This window comes from Rutilus rutilus, assembly GCF_951802725.1.
Source record: "Rutilus rutilus genome assembly, chromosome: 18".
In the NCBI taxonomy this organism is placed as follows: Eukaryota; Metazoa; Chordata; class Actinopteri; order Cypriniformes; family Leuciscidae; genus Rutilus; species Rutilus rutilus.
This window is the reverse complement of record NC_140231.1, coordinates 18,289,979-18,302,993: the sequence shown is the minus strand read 5'-3', so window position 1 is coordinate 18,302,993 and position 13,015 is coordinate 18,289,979. Positions and strand designations below refer to the sequence as shown.

General features: G+C 36.4%; 2 protein-coding genes across 2 annotated transcripts in view; both read left to right on the top strand.

Moving 5' to 3' along the window:
• The window catches only part of jam3b (junctional adhesion molecule 3b), a gene marked incomplete at its 5' end in the record, with an annotated part of 32,147 nt that extends 29,647 nt beyond the window's left edge, over nucleotides 1-2,500 (top strand). Inside the window, 2 exons of the mRNA XM_084386722.1 lie at nucleotides 97-151; nucleotides 262-2,500. Coding sequence (XP_084242848.1) covers nucleotides 97-151; nucleotides 262-297 — 91 coding nt within the window. The 3' untranslated portion in view covers nucleotides 298-2,500. The remainder of the gene's footprint in view (nucleotides 1-96; nucleotides 152-261) is intronic.
• Nucleotides 2,501-5,392: 2,892 nt separating this feature from the next.
• LOC311277745 (E3 ubiquitin-protein ligase rififylin) lies at nucleotides 5,393-12,225 on the top strand. The gene is made up of 6 exons (XM_084388158.1): nucleotides 5,393-5,556; nucleotides 6,448-6,623; nucleotides 6,700-7,131; nucleotides 7,820-8,030; nucleotides 10,863-10,886; nucleotides 11,006-12,225. Exons 3-6 carry the CDS (start codon nucleotides 6,751-6,753, stop codon nucleotides 11,188-11,190), a joined length of 801 nt encoding a protein of 266 aa, XP_084244284.1. The 5' UTR covers nucleotides 5,393-5,556; nucleotides 6,448-6,623; nucleotides 6,700-6,750; the 3' UTR covers nucleotides 11,191-12,225.
• Nucleotides 12,226-13,015: the final 790 nt, after the last annotated feature.

The window sequence follows — 13,015 nt, the reverse complement described above, 5'->3', positions numbered from 1 at the left end:
TTGTTCAGATATATGAAATAAATGTAGTTTTAATAAATACTAATATCATATAGTGGTGAGTGACTGCTTAAGGTTTTTTTTTCTTTTTCTTCTTAGTTACAAAGCTCCAGCAAAAGGAGATGGAGTGGACTATGTCAGAACAGAAGATGAGGTAGGTGGAAATAAAGAGATTTTTTTATTAAGGCTTCCAAGAGCTTAAGAAATTCTGAGAAAATTCAGGGAATCAGTTAAACCTACTTTACTCAATCTTGTCTCTTTCAGGGGGATTTCCGACACAAATCCTCATTTGTCATCTGAGTGGAGGAAGACGGGTGACGGAAGAGATTCAGAATTACATTTAAAGTTATTGGCACTATTATACCTCGCAGACACAAATCCCCGAACGTGGACACAGATGTCGGAGCTGCCATGGCACGTGCCTTGCTTTTTGGCACGTCTGCAACGACACAATTTGTATTTTGCCAAAGGTGACAAATAATCATGTCTGATCACTGTTTAAAGACACTAGATGTTTCTTGTTTCTTTAATTCAACTTTTACAGCCCCTTTTTACAGCTGACTACAATTTTGCCTGTTGTAAAATTTTGCCAGAACCCGATATACAGCAAGAAAACGTTTTCCTTGAAATCCTCTGTCATTTTTTTAAAAACATTTCTTTTGTACTAGCTAAATTTGTCAGACTATTTTTGATGGAATATATTTTAAACTGCCTATAGAAAAAAATGTTTTACTTTTTTAAATATTTGTAAAATACTAACATAGAAGCTAGTGTTTTTTTTGTTTTGTTTTTTACTAATTTGGGGGTGAGAGAAACCATTCCCACCCACTTCACATCCTTGGTTTTAGTCATTTGACATGCAAATAATGTACCAGACCACTTGACGTTGTGGATGTTTCGTTTTGTTTCAAATCCTTTCAACGGCATATCCAGCGTCACCGGCTTCATTCAAAGGTCTTATGTACTTACTAAAGTGCTGGGGTTTCATGTTAATAGTGAAAGGACGTTCCATGTTCATGTTTGTAGATAGTCTTAGACAGTGAGTATCTTTGGAAAAATACCAGCAAAAAAGCTGGAGAATATTTTGAAAGACCAGTGCTGCGTATTCTTGATTTTAAGTGTCCTTCTATGCTAGCTGTTTATTTTGTATATAGTGAATATACTGTCTAGGTTTTATTATTTTTTTTATTATCCTTTCTTCTTCTTCTCTCTCTATGATTTTTCTTTTTCTTATTTGAGTGAGAAATGCTCTCAATGTTACTTTTTAACATAACAGGGTTTGTATGTTGACTAACTGGTTGTATATAGATCCACTGTGAGCTACACTGTGCATAAGACGTTTTTGGTTTAATTAAACGTTGAATGAGGCAAATATGACACTCTTTCCATGAAAAAAAACCCAAATTGGTCATGGTTGAGAGGGGATCTGCCTTATTAAATACATAATTAAAACAAAAAGCCTGGAACCATGTAAACTTTTCTTCCGTACCAATGATTATGGATATATTTGGACTATTCACACATAATTTTGATCTAAATTATGTTAAAGAGTACAATCAGCTGAAACTGAATGCTTTTGTTAATATTTTATGAGTAAAACTTTTATTTTTTATCCTGCCACATGCTCAGAAACTTCTGAAAAGAATCATAAATCATTCCTCTTAAGTGCCTTCATGTGTAGACAGTGACAATAATGCAGTTTTCAATCACTAAATGCTGTAGCGGTTAATTGGAATATGCAGAACAATTTTTCTAATTCATCACTCTTAAATCAGGTCAATATTTAGAAAAGATCAGGTGTTTGAGAGGAATGATAATGTTCTGCGCTCACCCACTGTTTTGGTCACATATCTGATATTATAAAAATTTTGTAAATAGACCTGTTGTTGTGAATTGATTTTGAGGAATTCGGTTTTTTTTTGACGTAGCTATTCTATTATGTATTTTTAGTGCCTAAATGTAGATTGAAATAATGTTTCAGGGGGACAGAGCACTAGTGTTATTTCAGCAGATGGAATCAGAGTTTTATAGTTTCACTAGACACATACGATATATAATTGATTTTATATAGAAGGTTAGAAAGCGAGGTACATTTCGAGTCACAGCCCAATTCAGTCCTATATCCCTACATATGGAGTACTGTGAGGGGAACAGAAAATAAGGTATTTTGTGGGTTTGGGAAAAAAGCAGGGCGAGCTGTACCAAATACTGACTGCCAAAAGAGCATTTTCTACAATTCCAGTATTATTCTGCTCTCAGATATTTCTTTTCTTTTAATTTTGTTTGTAACTCTTGAGAAAGATTTTTTGGAGTTCAGATGTGTTTTTTTTTTTTTAGTTTCCGTGGAGTTTGTGGTTGTTTTGGAGACAGCTGGAATTTTAAATGAAACATATTTCATTCACTGAATTCATGTAATGTCCCATTGGTTTGGGACCGGTACAAATCCTGTGTGAATTCTTGAACAGTATGTTTGTGATTAATAAAACTCACTTCTTAAATTCAGTATGTTGTCTTCATTTTAAAATGAATTAACCGTTTTCTAAAATAGATTTGACATTGATTATAGATTTTAATTATAAATATTTTTTGCTGTTGTGTTTCATTGTTGAATATAAATGGAAAACAAAAAAAGGATCATTTGAAGAAGCATTCAAGGATTTTTACACATAAAAAATAAACGATGCTTTACAAAATCATGTACACTCACATGAGATCAGCAGGCTAATAACCCCAAATTATTATTTTTATTTTTAAATGGAAGGGTCGATCACCTCATGGGAGCTGCCATATGCAGCCGAGATCACATGACTAGCAGAATATGTCTCGCATTATCAAAATAATTCCCCTGTTTTTCGTCTTATTTTAACTTGGTGAATAAATTCATCTCGTCAATATAAGTAGGCGACTGCTATAACAGTCAATGGAACATGAAAAAAATCATACTGAGAGCACCTTTAATTCATTTGAGATACCGATACTGGTATTCATATTGCCGATATTAGTCATGATGATAGTTTGGTTTCAGATCAAAAGGGCAAATAAATGGTTTCGCTAGTCCACAAATGGCTTTCGTTTAGAATATTTAAACGTACAGTATATAATTTTTTCACCGCTAGGGGTCGCTAACCTCTTTACAATAACAAAGGCGTAGTTTGATGACGCAACATTTGCTAAGAATTATGGATCTTGTCGTCAACGTCAAGCCGACCGATCTAATAATGTTTATGGATGACTGAATACATCGATGTTTTTATCATGACTGTGATATGAAGCAGTTCGGGATTGCTAAGAGACAGCTATCAGCTCCACACGCGACGCGAGTCCCGCGGATAAAAGGAATATGGACATTTCATTCTAACGTTACTGAACTACACGCAAGAGCAGAATTACTACTCGCAGGCCAGTTTATTAGACAAATTAAACTTGTGAGTTAACCCAGCGCTGTTTCACTTGGTCTAACATTACACTATCACACTAAACTGCATTTGAATGTGTTGAAATGTATGTGTTAGTTTGTCTGTATGAGACTAGCAGCAAGCTAGATCAACAATAGAATAACATACAGATCAAATGATATTCTAACATTTTATCATTGTTGAACTATATAACATTGATTAGTTTTAAATGTGCTCACCTGTTTAATAAAGTACGTTACATGTAGGAGCGGTCGAAGTCTCGGACGTGGAGCTCTCGTTTATATACTGTCTATGGGAGCTCTAGGTATCTCGAAAACACCGCGCTGATATTGATTCTCGTTTTAGTTCTCCTTTTTTATCCAAAGTCTGCTTGCCATGGTCCATAATGTTTGAACGAAACAACAACAGCGTGCAAATAGACATTGCGAACTACACAGTTGTCCATGTCTGTCGCTTTGGTTACTATCAGAGGGCTCTGGTTCATAGCTGTGGTTGCTATCATAGACAGTATATAAACGGTTGCTATGGCAGTACGAGCGGAAACCAGGGACAACGCGGATATGACGCCATTGACGGCGACAAAACGGAAATAAAGAAACGGGACGTGTCTTCGAATTAAATTACAAATTTCTCCTGGTTTGAAAGTTGTTGGAAACAGTCGGGATAACGTACACAACTAAAAAATATATATAACATAGATGTAGTGATTTTTGCTATTTTTATGCAAAAAAGTTACATGTTGTGCCTTTAAGGTTGTTGCTCTTAAGCACACAGTATGTGTCGGACACAATCCACTTGTTACACCCAACAGTCACCTCAGATAGGATTTGGAGGTAACCTGATTAACGAGCTAGTCTGAACCAGCAGCTCTGCTGAAGAGCCATGGTGACTGAGTGCTTCACCTCTGACCTCTCTGGATTAGTCTATAGTGGTTGTTTGGTCAGTAAACAACATAGACAGGTAAACAGCTCTGGATCTCTGGACCTACAATACGGGGATGTGCTACTCAAAGTTTGGTAAACAGCGCACTCTTCTGGTGCAGAAAGAAAAAAAAGCATTTTATTTCCCAGTAGTTTTGCTGTAAGACAGTGTACACTACAGTATATGATCTATAGCTGCTTCAGATTATTCATAAATCCTTTGATCCATGGTGCATTATGAAGTTAAGTGTTTGTAAAAGCAAGTAGGTTGCATTGGCCCTGAGATATGCTGATAAATAGAATTTGTGTTCTCTATATGATTTATTACACATATAATATTATAGTAATATACTATTACTAAATATATATTTATCCATGCCATTGTATATATATACAGATATCTATAGATAGATATATAGATCGATTCTGAACGTAATCTGAATGTAATGATCATAATATAATGTTACTGATGATGAGATGATATTTGTTGATATTTAGTGTTCTCTATATTATGTATTATTACTCATATAATATAATATTATTACTATATATTTATCCATGTCATTGTCTGTTTTTATTTTATATTTTATCTTATTTTTTATCTTTTATAAATATACATTATGTCTAACATTGTAGTATCAGCCCAGTTGATGGCAGTATAGATCACTAAACTACCGGTACATAAGCGGGAGAAAAAACAACTGTGTTGCCAGATCTCGCTAGTAAAATAAACACTCTGGTCTGACAAATACACAGATAGATGGTTCCACATTCGAGATTGTGATTGTAGTTGAGATTATAGTTAATGAAAAAATATTTCAGTTTTGTGGCAACTTTATACATTACTTGCAATGTATATGAATTAAAGTCATTCAGTTTCATTTATTATTTTTCAATGTATGCTGCTTGGATTTACTGTGGTGTTTTTAACAATGATAATGCTGTTTGTTATTTGAAGGGCTTTCTTAAAAAGTTCATAAAAAAATAAAATGACCGGACATGGCAACACTGGAGTACCCCTCACTCAGACAGGCTCCGGCTTTTCTCGCGTGATTACACGTTCTGACGTCATACTTCTTTGCGTTAGTCGAGAGAACTGCAGAGCGATTTCACCTATTTTCCTCTACAGAGCGTATTCATTCATATAGTGTTTTATCGTTTATGCGTTCCAGATTAAACACATATATTATGGCTGTAATAGGACTTTGCAACGGATATTTTGGGTAAGATATCAAATGCATCCAGTTACCTTAATTATATTCTGCAAGATACTGTCTATGGCTGTATCTCAAAACCCAGTGAGCTGCCTACCTAGACAGCATTTTTGGACATCATAAGCGCCCATTCCAGTAAAGTTGTCTTGGTAGGCAGCTCCTAGGTTCTTGCATACCTGCAAATGTCTTACTGCATTACAATAATGTTTAATAGAGAAATCGCAGTATTGTTGCACTTTACTATGACTTATCCTTGGATAACGAGCAGGGCCAAAGTGAACTGTCCTTTTTACTTTCTTTCTTTTTTTTTATCATACTTGATTTTGGTAAATGACCTTAATAAGCCATTGTGACACAAACATTCACTTGTTTAATTTCAAAATAGCAAAGCCGTTGATAGCAATGCATTAAAACTAAATTGTTTTCGGTAATTTAAATAAATCTGAAATATAAGTGTTATTAAAATATTTAATACTGGTTGATAACCCTATTAAAAATGCTCAGCCATGTACAAGAGCGCATCACAGAAACTAGACTATAAGAACAGGTTAGAATGACCATAATATGGAGAAGAAATGCTTACTTGGTTCTTGGATGCTGAAAATGTTTAGATACTATTACTGTAATGTATATTTGTCCAGTTTAATCTGCAGTTATTTTATTAGTTAGGCTGGCTAATCAATATTTAAGTGTTTTTTGTTTCTATTTTGTTTTCTATTTTTCTGTTTGATGGTTTATATGTTGGGTTGAGTTTGATAGGGTCACTTCCCCTAGTCCTTCATCATATAGCCAAAATTTCTATTGGTAAATATTAAATAATAGCAAACACAAACATTTTGACTGATAAGTATACCTATTTATGTCTATATTTTCTATGTGATACCTGTGTTGTATGTGCAGTATGGGTTGTGCAGACCTTATGTTATAGCTTGCTCTGTGTGGACATCACCGCCACCGTGGAAGAAAACGGCAGCTCATGGCACCAGGCCTACACAAACTCGGGCACCAGCCCCCTTCCCGCACCACCTGAACATTTGTGCAAGGCCTGCGGAGGCCAGTTTGACGCCGCAAGAACGGTAAATCAGGTTAAGTCTACTCAAATCCCTCAAATTCTGTTTAGGTATAACATATTATGTTTTCTGCATTTCTTAGCATGTCTGCGTGGACTGCAAGAACAACTTTTGCAGCCGCTGCTCGGTGCAGATGGATCTCCGGCCGCGGCTGTGCCACACCTGTCAGCGGCTCCACTGCACCTTCTTTGAGCGGGCAGAGTTGATGAGGCTGAAGGTGAAGGACCTCCGTGACTATCTCCACCTGCACCAAACCCCCACGCAGATGTGCCGAGAGAAGGAGGAGCTGGTGGAGCTGGTGCTGGCTCAACAGACTCCCAGAGGCAGCGGCAGCGCCCAATCCCGCTCACAGCCGCCTGCGCCTCCTCTGCCTTCCCGTCCACTTGCAGAATCTGAACCCCTCACGGAGGAGGAGGAGGAGGAGGATGAGGATGAGGAGGATGAAGAGGAGGAGGAAGAAGAAGAAGGAGATGGAGAAGAGGCTGAGGAAGATGAGGAAGAGGATGAGGAAGAGGTATGTGAACAACTATTTCCGTTATGGCATCACTGTATTTCTCAGTGTATTAGCAGCTTCTCATCGCAATGCAATCATGTTTTATCTTTGGGACTGACAACCGTATTTACTTCAAATGGTACTTCAATACCGTCTGCATTATGAATGTGCTATGGGACTCGCGTCTCGATTGGACTCTTACCAGTGACTATAAGTGATATAAAACTGTCTTATCACTTTTGACATGACAAGAGTCCAATCGAGACGCGAGTTCATCCGTCAAATCTTCATTAACCAACAGTGGCTTATATCTGGGTGGAGAGCGGAGCATTTGAGTCGTGGTGTGAAAAACACAAAATTGATGGGAGCAATACAGCGACTGGATCTAAAACCTAACACACAGACACAGCTCATATCTGTCACTGTAAGTTACCAAAATTACAACCCACAACACACAGTAGATATGTGTTTGTGCAGTGCAGAGCGGATCTAGTGCACTGTATGATGTGATAAACAACTAGCCTAGTTTTCCAGTCCGGTTCCGTTCACACAGCGGTTGTGAGTCCTGAAAATTTACGGGTGCGAGTTCATAGATTGAATGTGGTTGTCACTCCCACAGATAACTGAACTGTGTGTGAATAGAACTGTTTTAAGGACTCAAATACAGGACTGACAACTGTATTCTGTTGCTGTGTGAACATGTTCTTAGTCCACAGACAGCGAGGAGACGCTGGTGCACAGCAGAAGAGCCTCTCTGTCTGACCTGAGCAGGGTGGAGGACATCGAAGGCCTCAGCGTGCGGCAGCTGAAAGAGATTCTGGCACGCAACTTTGTGAACTATCAGGGCTGCTGTGAGAAATGGGAACTAATGGAGAAGGTCACCCTCCTATTTAATGATCAGAAAGACCTTCATAACCTGGGTACGTTTTTCTGCACGAACGCCCTGAAACTGGCAACCAAAAGATTGCAGTTTTGATTATTAAGAGTTTTGTTTTAATTAATTTATAATGGTATTCGAAAATGCATTAAAATGTTTTACAAAAAATATTATTGGTTAATTGTTTAGCTTTTTATTTTATTTTATTTTTTATTTTTTTACAATATATCATAAATATTCTGCTATGAAATAACAAATTAATTGATAACTAAGATTGGAATAAATGAATAATAAATGCAACTAAAAAAACATCAGTTTATAATATACTGTAGCTACACTACTAATCAGAAGTTTGGGGTCAGTAAGATTTTTTTTTTAAAGATGTTACTTTTATTCTGCAAGGATGCATTAAATTGATCAAAAGTGACATTTATAATGTTTACAAAAGATTTCTATTTCAAATAAATGCTGTTCTTTTGAACTTTCTATTCATTTAAGAAACCTGAAAATACTTATCATACTTAGTTTCCACAAAAATATAAAGCAGCACAACTGTTTTCAACATTAATAATAAGAAATGTTTCTTGAGCATCAAATCAGCATATTAGAATGATTTCAGAAGGGTCATGTGACACTGAAGACTGGAGTAATGATGCTGAAAATTCAGCTTTGCCATCACAGAAATAAATTATATCTTAAAGGGGTCATATAATGCCATTTTTGTACAAGCTAATATGATTCTTTAGGGTCTAAATTAAAGGGTTAGTTCACCCAAAAATGAAAATTCTGTCAGTTATTACTCACCCTAATGTTGTTCCAACCCCGTAAGACTTTCGTTCATCTTCGGAACACAAATTAAGATATTTTTGATGAAATCTGAGTGCTGGCTCACTCCTCCACAAGCTTATGGACACTATAACTTGCTGGCCCATAAAATGTATTGAAGACATCGTTAATATAGTCCAAGTGACTCCAGTGGCTCAATCTTAAGTTTATAAAGCGACGAGAATACTTTTTGTGTGCAAAACCAAAAAAAATAACGACTTTATTCCACTATTCATTTCATTCTCTCTCTGTGCCTCGAGTTAGTTTACGTAGTGTTTTTGCGCAGCGCGTCTGTGTTGCACGTCACCACGTAGGCTCACTATTGGGCGATGCTGGTCATGTGTGTCATACGTGGTGACTTTTGGAATAAAGTCGTTATTTTTGTTTGTTTATGCGCACAAAAAGTATTCTCGTCGCTTTATAAACTTAAGATTGAGCCACTGTAGTCACTTGGACTATATTAACGATGTCTTTAATACATTTTCTGGGCCAGCAAGTTATAGTGTCCATAAGCCTGTGGAGGAGTGAGGGGCCGATCACACCTGACGCGTTTTTTGCAGTGAGAGACGCCTATTTTCAATTGGTTTCCTATGGCAGCGAGCGTTCTGCGCGCTGTTTATGCGCCTACTGCGCCTCGCGTTTTACCGCCTGCTGCGCCTCGCGTTTTTGAAGTTGAAAAAAAAGCAACTCCGAGCGGAAAAAGCGCCCGACGTCATCGCGTTTTTTTCCACTGTCCAATCGAGTGAATGGAGAGGCGGGTCTTCCGTTTTAGTGATGAAAGCTACAGTTGCTTGAACGCCCGGAGAGTGCGATGATGGAGGATAAACTTGTGGTGCTCTCGCGGGTTACCAGGAGCTTAACGACTTCACGAACCGTAACTACCACAATGTTAACAGAAAGTAAATAAAGTTAATAAAAGGCTGATTTGTCGTTTACTTGACTGACAGGTCAGCTGTTTCAGTAATTGCCTAGCAACATAAAAAACGCAGCGCACTGCTCGTTCTGTGTGATGGTAAAGTGCTGTGCACCTCGCGTTTTCCAACCTGAAAAACGCGTTAGGTGTGATCGGCCCCTGAGACAGCTCTCAGATTTAATCAAACATATCTTAATTTGTGTTCTGAAGATGAACGAAGGTCTTACGGGGTTGGAACAACATGAGGGTGAGTAATTACTGACAGCATTTTTGGGTGAACTAACCCTTTAAACGTTTGTAATATACTTTAATTAAAAATTCTCATTAGTATTGTAAGAAAACACTTATTTTACCTGGTCAAAAACAGCTCTGTTTTCAGCACGCCGTTTCAGTGCATGTGTCTTTAAATGATAATGAGCTTTGCTCACCCCGCCCCTCTGTTCTGTGCATACACCGTTTGTAATAATAACACAATAACCATAACGCGTTGTTCATTATAAACGTGGGATTATGAATTATATTGAGAACCTTGTACATAGAAAACATGCCGTAATGTACCCTGAGTGTAAACAGCCGCATTCATCGTGAAGCATGCAGCAAGCGATTTGCAAAGATTGACATAAATATTAATATAAAGGTTAATAAAACGTTACACTCACTTCAGTTATTCTGGAGGTGCAGCAGGAACACGAATAGTTGGTACCGATCCTTTTTTCAGGAGCAGAACCAGATTTATATTGACCTCGTTTGTAAAGCAGTCTGGTGTGTGAAATGATTCGCGCAAACATGAAAGCATTGACGTTGATCGTGGGGAATATTCCCTTTGAAAACAAACTCAAAACATATAAGAAGATTTAAAAAAAACACTGGATAGATTTTTATCATTTCATGATGGTTGTGTACAGGCACTGCCAACACACATTTCAGTACAATCAACTTGTAAAAGTGCATATGACCCCTTTAAATGTCATTTTAAATTGTAATAATATGTCACTATATCGCTGATTTTACTGTATTTTTGATCAAATAAATGCAGCCAAAATCTTACCAACCACAATCTTTTGAACGATAGTGTAACTTAAACCATTTTTGGTCATCAAACTTTACTGAAACTGACATCCTTTTTTTTACTTTCAGTGTCAAATACAAAAACAGAAGCAGGTATGTGTTATGGATACCATGGCAGTTAGCCCCAAAATGCTAAATCAAAAATACAATTCCTGAATTTATGTGTGATAATATACTATTTTTACACATTGAATCTCTCGCCGTTCTTCCAGCTGATCCTGCTGAGCCCAGCGGCCAGGAGGAGAACATGTGTAAGATCTGCATGGATTCCCCCATTGACTGCGTGCTGCTGGAGTGCGGCCACATGGTCACGTGCAGCAAATGCGGGAAACGTATGAACGAGTGTCCCATCTGCCGACAGTACGTGGTTCGAGCCGTGCACGTCTTCAGATCGTGAAATTCGGGTGCAAAGACACAGACTGCCCACTACAGGTTGTTGCTTTTTCACACATTGAGCAACATTTTGTCTCTGTTTTCTTTGATTATGTTCCATTTTGCTGCTTTGTTTACAAGTTTACATGATTAAATGCACTTATTTGTGTGTTTTTTTTCATTGCAACAGTGCTATATTGTGGGTTTGGAGTTGTGTTTAATACATTTGTTGACTTCTGCACTTTTTATTTTTAATTATTAGTCTTTTTTCTTTATATCCATCCTACAACAGTATGTAAATAATAAGCAAGCAAAATTTAAAGGAAAAAGTTGATGAATGTTCATTAGAGGTTAAGACAACACTTATAACTTCACTTAAGAGCCTCAAGAAGTGTGTCTGCTATCTGTATAAACAACACCGTATTTAAATGTGTGGAAATAGCTTGGAAATTTCCGGGATGTGAAAACAGGATAAGAAAGTTGACTTTAAATTTAATTCGGAGCACTTGTTCTCATGTTGTTTAAGTCTGTACAGTAGTTCACCATTGCAGTTTAATCACCACTAGAATGTGACCTCTTCAGGGGTCATTCCGCTCTTTGTTAAATTTACACACGGTACCAGTACTGGTACTCGTTTCTAGTGAATAGGTGCTATTTTCCAGGCTCTGTGCACTTCTAGATCACAGACCATCCCGTTGTCTCATGCTTTGGCCTTGACTTCATATCTTGGGCAGATTTCGTCCAAACTGCCAAGAGACATTTTCTGTCTTCAAATTTGCTTCAGTACATTCTTCTTTTTTATGGTGGCTAGTTCTCCACCATTTCTAGTAGTACTAACAAGTCAGTGTTGGTCACAAGGTGCTCATTACTGTCTAAATTCTTTGTTGTATGATAAAGTGTTAACCTAATAAAGAGCGAAAAACATCAATTATAACTGTTCATTTGTTCCAAAAATCTTTAAATCCATCATTTTTAAACTTGAATACTCACATTTATGGAGGAACAATGTTTTGATTACTCGTATGAAGTTTGATTAAAATTGCAAGTTTATGAATGTATCATAATTGTGGTTATATAGGAATGTTTTTGTTCGAAATCTTTCTTGAAACTGAGGCATATCATTGATTCCATGCTTTTTTGAGCTGAATGTAGAAGATACGGAGATCCTTCTTAAGCAACTATCCCATCTCTTAAACACATGAGGCATCTGGCTAAAAAAAGGCAATCGTTTAGATTTTTTCACTTATTATATAAAACTTTTGACAGGATATGCAACCTGTACAAATTCTATATTTTAATAACTTTGGGTTTTTATGTATTTTCTAGTGCTGTCAAATCGATTAATCGCATCTAACATAAAAGTTGTGTTTGTATAATATATATATATATATATATGCTGCCTTAAGTTTTTAAGTACAATCAACATGGATGTTTAAGTCATTTCAACTTAAATTACATTAAACTGACTTAAATGAGCTGAATTTTGTATAATTTATAGAAAAAGTCGAAAATTGCTTAACTTATTTTGATGAGTTAAATCAATGTAAAAACAAGTTGTCAGAACTTGTTGATCATATTATTTTTTACAGTGTATATGTATTTGTGTGTGTACACACCCATGTATGTATGCATATATATATATATATATATATATATACTGTATATATATGTGTGTGTGTATACATGCTCGCACACATACATATATAATATATATAAATATATATACGCACATACTGAATATTAGATAAACAAAAACTCTTGTTTCATTCAATTAATATATATATATATATATACACACACAGTATATGTGTGTATATGTATGTAGAAATATATATAAGCACACATATATA

Bases quoted from the DNA above. Each gene is read 5' to 3' on its own strand.
- LOC311277745 (XM_084388158.1), top strand. From the start codon at position 6,751: ATGGATCTCCGGCCGCGGCTGTGCCACACCTGTCAGCGGCTCCACTGC. The intron at 8,031-10,862 runs GTACGTTTTTCT...TTTTACTTTCAG, and splicing joins GAAAGACCTTCATAACCTGG to TGTCAAATACAAAAACAGAA. The intron at 10,887-11,005 runs GTATGTGTTATG...CCGTTCTTCCAG, and splicing joins AAATACAAAAACAGAAGCAG to CTGATCCTGCTGAGCCCAGC.